Source organism: Merops nubicus, unplaced genomic scaffold, assembly GCF_000691845.1.
Source record: "Merops nubicus isolate BGI_N331 unplaced genomic scaffold, ASM69184v1 scaffold11332, whole genome shotgun sequence".
NCBI lineage: Eukaryota > Metazoa > Chordata > Aves > Coraciiformes > Meropidae > Merops > Merops nubicus.
In genome coordinates, this window is record NW_008591581.1 from 55,941 (window position 1) to 63,977 (window position 8,037).

Genomic DNA, 8,037 nt, shown 5'->3' on the forward strand with positions numbered 1-8,037 from the left:
GTAAAAGTCTTGAATTCCTGCAAGACGAATATGAAGATGACAGTGAGATGTATCCTTCCAGGTGAGTGTATGTCTCATTTTAATCTCTGCACACTTTCTGTAGAGGAGTTGTGGGCTGGCGTTCATTCCTGAACACAAGAGGATTCATTTCCCATTTACAGCTTTCCCAGCGTGTCCAGGCAGGATGTGTGGGTCTCGCTGAAGATGTGGTTGTAGGAACTTATCGGCAGGCGCAAGTTTCCACAGACATATTGGGATATACCTTTAAAACAACATTTTTGTTCTCATCTAAGAACAGGACACTGAGCGAGCTCATTTTGTCAGGAACACAGCAGGGTTCTGGAATGCCGGGAATGATTCCTACTGCTTTTACAATGCTCTGGATTGTAGCATGATTTGATGGCCGGACAATCTGGAACAGAGAAGGAAATAGTTATCACTTCGTTTATGAGCAGTCACTTTCCCAGCTGGACTTGGAAAATGGCAGCAATCACGGGGTTTTGGCCCTCAAAAAAGTGAATATCTGTGATTGAGTCACAGGACCATGCAGCATAGCCAGTCCCTCACACTTCCAGCTTTCCTGCACAAGGTGTATCCCACAGATATTTTGTGTTCCTTATGCTGCCTTCAGAAATACCAGAGGAGGGCACTGGTGGCACAGTCAACAGCCAGTCTTCAGCCTGAAAAAAACATGTCCCTGACTGCACCCACTAGATGCTGGAGGCAGGCATGCAGGACAAAAGGACACAGGTGGGCACACTTCTCAGTAGTAAGAGGTTGTCCTTTGTTTTCTTAACCTCTTGTCTGACTTGGAAAATTGGCTAGTGTATTTCCAAAATAACTGTCCCTATGTTCCAATAGTATTTCTCCTCATGTACGCTAACCTGGAATTAGTTTTTCTTGGAGTAATTGCTCTCTTAAAGCAGCAGAGTGCTCCAGAAGTAGTGTTCACAAGGGGAAGTTAGTCTAGAATAGTCAAACAACATGACAGAGCCTTTTTGATGGCCCCATGACAAACATGTACTTGATACCTGTAATTTTTGCTTGCTTCCCTCTGCTTCCTTCCCCTGAGTTAGCCTCAAAGTGGGAGAAAAAAAACAAAGGCTGGGAGGGCAGGAAAAATGTGAAGTGAGGTTTCACAGTAGCTTTACATCTATATAATCTCTTCAGGGTCCTGAGCCACAATTTTATTTCTACTATTGATGTTTGGATGCAGCAAACAACACAAGGAAAAAATATTTGAGAAGAGGAGGCAGCCATTAGACATAACAGCACTGAGAATAAGAGAAGGAAAATGTTAAGATTTGTAAATAGTATACTGCCTAGTAGTTAAATGTAACCTTTTTTTCAGCCTTTATTCACAAGCTACCCTTGACCCTTGTAGTCTGAGCACCTGAGTAGTACCAGACAGTTTTCACTGCTTCTGTTGTTTGAGGTACACAGAGTTAGGCACAGGTTTACTGGTGACGGAGTGACAGCCTCTCTTTGCCATTGCCTCAGCCTAGTGTGGAAGGCATGTGCTCCAGTTACATGAGGCAATCATGTGGCGTGCCACTGAGGCTGAAGCTTCAGTGATCTCTCTTCAGTTGTCATGCTTGAATAACAATATCCTATCGGCATGTGCCCCAGTTATATGAGGCAATCGTGTGGCATGCAGCCTGCCACTGAGGCTGAAGCTTCAGTGATCTCTCTTCAGTTGTCATGCTTGAATAACAATATCCTATCAAATAAGTACAGTAACAGTGGGAAAATTGTGTTAGTCACATCAAGCTTTTTGCTGTGTTTCCAAGGGGTTTCTGCACAGATCTGTTTTATGTGGCACATGAAATCTTTCATCACTATTGATACAGAGCTGTATATTGGGTGGAAAATTACATCTGTGGGACAACAAATAGGGACTTTGCACATCTCCACATGGAAATAGATACTTCAAGTGAGATGAATTAATATCTCCTATATCTTCTCTATTTTTCAAATAATAACCGAGTATATGCAAAACTCAAATTTTCATTTCAACTTGAAAAGTTTTGTAGCCCATGGGTATAACAAAATGGATAATTCAGTTTTTATACATTTGCTTTAAGTGTAACATATCAGCAAATCAGATCCAAACTTTAATTGCTCATAAGGCTTTCAGATGTTCCTTAACTAAAGCGACCCCATTTGAGCCATTAAAAGGAGGAACTGTGAAATATGTCCTTGATCCTTTGGGGCTCCAAGACAGCATCCCTACAGCCAAGTCCCAACAAGTGACCAATCCTGGAAAGTCCCTTTCTGTAATTAGCATATGTTTGCATAATTTTAAGCAGCTTGCTCTCATGTCACACTTGATGTTTAGATTTCAAAGCTGTTCACAGACAAGCAGCAGTGAATTAGTCTCATAGCTGCGTGGTGAAATAGAGATAAGCTTCTGCCTGCATTGGCCATGTCAGCAAATCTGGAGAGTAAGAAAGAGACAGAAGTAGCCTTCATGTGTTTAAGAAGCTGCAGAGTTTAGAAATTAAAAAAAAAAAAAAAAATAAAAAAAAAAATAGAGTTTCTAGAATCAACTTCTTATTCTAACCTTTTTGGAAAGCCTCCTGAAGTGTTCCTAGCACCTTTATTATTTCATATTATTACCTGAAACAGTCACAGGTCCCAATGTGCTAAAGAAACAGAATTTGTTGACCCCATGCAGCAGAGATCCATCACTGCCCTCAGTGCCAGCTATTGACTTACAGGATTCCTATGTATGAACCTGCAGAAGATCTTCTGCTAGGATCTTCTCCAGCTGTGCAGGCTCTAACACATAGATGTGAGCAAAGTCTAGAACAAACAGCTGTGTGCCAAGACAACAGGACTAATGAGGTTTCTAATGACTGCAAACATATAAGCTAGGCACAAAAATGCTTATAAAGAAAAATTATGGATTATTATTCTATACAGAATCTGTCTACCTGAGTGTTACATCCTGAGCCATATAGCACACCCATCCCACACCCAGCCAGACTCCAAAGTTTCCAGCCCTTCTGGAAACCTGGCATGACTGTTCAGTGATCATGGGCTAGGCTTCACAGTAGCCTTTGTACTGATGTGCTGAAGTAGAAAGCTTGAAATAATTAAATGAATGCCCAGTAGTGATGGCACCAAAGAAGTACAAATATTTTAAATAGCTACTACCTTACATACAGGATGCCAGGTTCTGCTTTTAACCTCTAGGACAATCCTATCTCAGGAACACTTTGAGCCTTAGAAAATAGAAGGATGGTGATGTAGCCAAAAAGCAATTGAGCAGCAGTTCAGATATACTTTAGGCCCTGACCTTATGCCCAGCTTACATTCCCTTTAAAGTCTGTTTTAATCATGTATTTGCCCCTCAAAACACACCCCCACACTGGAGTGCTGGGATTTAAACCCTCAGCCGTGGATGAGGTTTGGCATATGGATGATGTCCACAACCAGGCAAGAAAGACCCTCCTGATTGGTTTTCACTCAGGGTGTGGCCAGACTTAGGTGGGAACCAATTAGGAGATTGCCACCAGATGCCCCTGCCTTCATCAGCAGCATCTTGTCCCTCCTCCAAGTTAATAGCATAAAAGCTGGCTCTGCAGATGGTGGTGTTGGGGAAAGCTTATTTATATGGTGGATGTAGTGTGCTTGGATTCCAGCTATTGAAAGGGCTCCCTGACTGTCCACTGCAAGTAGAGTTCCCAGTGATGGAGGGACAGGATCAAGACCAGGACAGAAATAGGAATGTGTATGTAATTTGGCTTCTCCTTGGCAACTGCTATGTGCTTGCAATTGGACTGATGACCTGGCTCATTCCTTCTCCCAAGGCCTGGTTTCTGATTTGGCTAGCTCCCTTCTTTGCTGCATCGTGTGCTGTGAGTGAAAGCATTGATCTGTTTATTCCTCCTTATGGTGGTCAGCTGTCTTGTATCTTTCCTTTATACTTGGGAAGGGATGATAGTCTTTTCTACATATATATGTATATATTACTACTAAAATGGCCTTGTCTTTCCTATTGGGACAAGTGGTCAGCAATAGATACACATACACCCATCTTAATAAGCAAGACTTCTTAGCTTCAGGAAAGTTTTATTTTCAGGTTTGTATTCAACTTTCAAAATGAAACTCCTTAACTGATACACTTAGAAAGATGAAATCAAGAGCATTCTAACTACTGTAGACTAGAAAAAAAGATATATTCTCACTTACTTCTACCACATGTCAGGCTAGCATTTATTTGGCCAATGCAGCAGTGCAGCCAGACACTATTAACCACATAAACTAGTTTTCCCCCTCAAAGTTCAGGGAATAAAAGCCTTCTTTCCAACCTAAGCCATTCTATCAAGGTAGGTGAATCCGATACAAATTTTGTGCCACAGATATTTTGTATCTCGATCAAGAATAGCAGTTATTAAAGTAGTTGTACTGATAGAGTGATGTGCCAATACTTAAAAAAAAAAAAAGTAATCATACAACATGATGATTTTCTGCATGCCAGGCATATAATTCTATCTCCACAGTTCTCACAGAGTACCTTGGAAATAAAGTATTACTTGTCCACCACAGGTTGACTGTGTAGACCAAGTCTTCATGAATAGCCTTAATCTGACCTGTGATTTAGGAATACCAAGACCATAATGAATACTTTCCTGACTTAGTGTATAGAAGCAAGAAAAAAGCTATTTCTCTATCCATAATGTTTAGCAATTCTTATGCTCTGACCTGAAGCTTCATGCATGCTGATGTCCTAGTTATCTCTGACCTTTTGGAAATGGTAATTTTAAGAAGCTACAACTGTGAATCTACCTCTCTTTTCCACCCACTCTTTTAAAAATACAAAGCTAAAAAAAAGCTTCCAGATGAAACCCAATCAGAGTGTGTCAACCCAAAAATCTCAAAATCTATGTCTGTGATTAGTTTATTTTAAATTTGTTTTTTTTTTCCTTTGTTTTGTTTCTTTTTTTTTCTTTTTTTTTTTGTTTCTTTGGTGTTTTTGGCATCAAGATGCTAATGCAGTCACATTAATTTATCTAGAAAACAAGTACCAAAATGATAACTTAAGTGGTTTTGATTTACAAGGGAATCTTTATTATATAGCAAATAATATTTCTAGATAAGACATTAAATAAGTCACAAATATAAACTTATTTAACTATTCTAGCTAGAAACGGATCTGCTGCTTTGGTTCTGTCAGCTTTTGTGTCATGTTGTTTTGCTCACAAGAATCCAGATGTATTAAACGTGTCTCCTTTTTTATATGTATGAATTATGCGTTAGACTCTGGGTCTATGACAGAAGACCCACATTCCCAGGCTGTGTTTTGTTTTGGATAAGTTAAACAGTGATCGTATTATGTGATCTCTTTACACTACAACAAAAAAAGTGAAGTTGTCTGTGAGCCTGTGCAAGCTTTAATTTTTAGCAGGCCATGTATCAATTTATGTATTTGTGGTTCAGTATCAGCCAGCTATGCAGGAACATGTGGTCGGATTTGTGCACCCTAATGTGATGTCTGGATTTCCACTATTCCTAGACTTAAACTAGCCTGCTACTTTTCCTGAAATCATACTCCTTATTTCAACACAAACGTACATCCATCTCCCTGTATATAAAGCAGGGCAAATATCTGTCTCAGAGCTTTGAAGTTTTTTACTGTAAAACACCATCCAATATTTATGTACCAAGTGACCATGTGCAAAAATGTCAGTAGAATAAATACTTAGGCTATTTCTAGGTACAATTTCAAACTAACTGCATTTTCTAAACATGCAGGTTATGCAGGGTGTCATTGTCCCCCCGTTACTTAAAAGCTCTACAAAATGCCAGTAATTCTCATGCTGCATAGAATTGTCAAAGTTTCTGTGTCTTTCCATAGATCTAGTGAGTGGGAGTGGGCCAAACTGAAATTCCATTGGAGCAGGAGATCGTGTTTGACTCCCCATTAGTGGATTTCACACTGCTTCTATAGGAGGAATTCAATATGCTAGCTTTAGAGTGTTACAGACAGCTGTGTGGCATTTCCAGCCACATAAAAGAAATCAACTTTTTTGTTCCTGCAGGATTATCTTAATTTTAGGAATTTAGCAAATTAAAAAAGCACCGGAGAATTTTGAGACACAAATATGAGATTAACCAGCATTCTTATTTTCAAAATGACAAGCAGTTTCACAAAGTTAATAATACCTCTGTGTCACCACTGCTCTGCATTTTTCTCCCAAGGTATTACCAGTGGAATTCAGAAATACTCTCATACAGTAGCTTGTTTTATTATTAGCATATAATACTCTGTAGTTATGCTACTACAACAGAGTAGTTTGATAATTTAGTATGTGCAACCATATTTTCAAAAAGGTGCATAAGTCTTTATGTTACAGTTTCAAGATATGAGAAACTGTAGGATAAACCTGAGACATTTTTCTTACTCATGACATTACATCTAACGATAACTTGGAATGTTTTTGTACTCTGATGAATAAGTTGACGGAAATAATATTGTTTAAATTATTCAGGTTGAACAAGGCAATGAAACACAGTGAAAAAGGTAAAAATCTAAAGGGAAATCTAACTAGAGAAGTAGTTGGAAAGGCAGAACTGTTTGCAAGCTAACAAGAAAAAGACATACTACCTTGGGCATAGGAAATTCACATGCCCCTGCACAGTAGTAGGCATCAAATGATTTGGGTGATATGATCCATTCATTCCAGCCAATATCAGCAAAGTCAACTTTCATGTATCTTCTTGAACAAATCCTTGGCTCATTCCATTGTTTTCGCCTTGCTTTCTTCATTGTTTTCTCATCGAAATTTAGCACTTGAGACTTTGTGAGTGTTTCTGTATTTTCTTGCCCTTTTCTCCTTCGGTCTTTGCGTGAGGTTTTTGGTTTCAAGGACTTGTAGGCATTCTCCCATATGTCATGTTTGTTGTATTTATTGTTGTTATAATCTACTTCTGGCAACTCGTTGTTCTGAATAGAGCTAGAAAGGTACGTATCCCTCCTCACTCGGGTATCACTAGAAGCATTAGGGGATAGATTTGGATCCCCATCATTGGAAGGGAATGGATCATAACGCTGTAGGGTGACTGCCACACTGTTAGGCTCAGATATTGCAAGGTCATTAGCATAAACTAGTAAATAAGGTAAATGACTGGCGACCTGATCAGGAAAGCCCTGGTGTTTTTCCCCAGAATCAAGCTCAACACAGAGAATGAGCTCTCCAGCCTGTTTTGATTCTTTTATGATGCGTGAAACGTCCTTTGCATGCCAAGCCCCTCGCCTTTGAAGAAACATGGTGATGTTCCCTTTCACTAGTCCATAGGCAGAATTCTGGTGAATGCTTTGGAAAATGAGGTTGAGCTGCAGGTTTGGAGGCAGATGAAGGAGGCGGCAGGACGAGTTCTTGGACCTCTTACAAAACACTTCCCGGTGTCGAGGGCGTTTGTCGGCGTAGAAGTGAAATGTGGCAGCAAGAATCATCTCTGAATCCTGCATGGATGTCAGATTGAAGCAGTACAAGTGTTTTCGGGCCAAGAATTCTGCAAGGGAGCAAGGAAGACATGGATAAATAGCTGAGGCTAACAATGGTCATCAAACCTTTATTCCTATGGAACTGGATTAACAGATTTTGCTGTTCACTTACCCATTTCAAATCTATTAGTGTAGTGAGCTTGTCACTTCAGTTTGAAACTATGGTGAATAAGAGAAGGAAAAAACCCTAACAGTATTTAATAGCAATATTACAATAACATCAGGACTGTCCAACAGACTGGGCGCCTTTTGCATATATGAGGGACACAACTCTTCCCAGCAGTTTTCAGTTTCAGATTACCTTTCACTCCAGGCAGGCAAGAAAAGCAATCCTAGCTTCTATTTCATTTATAACAGTCGAGCTCAGAGAAGCTGGCAGATTGGACAATGGTAGAGCTTGGAATGGTATCTTTATTAGTATATGACCTGAAAACCAAGCTTATGCTTACTATTCAAGATGGTCTAATCTAAAGATGACTGCAAATATTCCTGAAAGATCTTTGGGTGCTAACTCTGTGGGCAAC

At 39.7% G+C, this 8,037-nt stretch overlaps 1 protein-coding gene across 1 annotated transcript; it reads right to left on the reverse strand.

Moving 5' to 3' along the window:
* Window positions 1-220: 220 nt before the first annotated feature.
* GDF10 (growth differentiation factor 10) lies at window positions 221-7,521 on the reverse strand (the record flags this gene model as incomplete). Its single annotated transcript, XM_008950316.1, has 2 exons — window positions 221-412; window positions 6,614-7,521. Coding segments are annotated over 2 exons (1,100 nt in total), but the record flags the coding sequence as incomplete, so codon positions are not given.
* Between the last annotated feature and the right edge of the window lie 516 nt (window positions 7,522-8,037).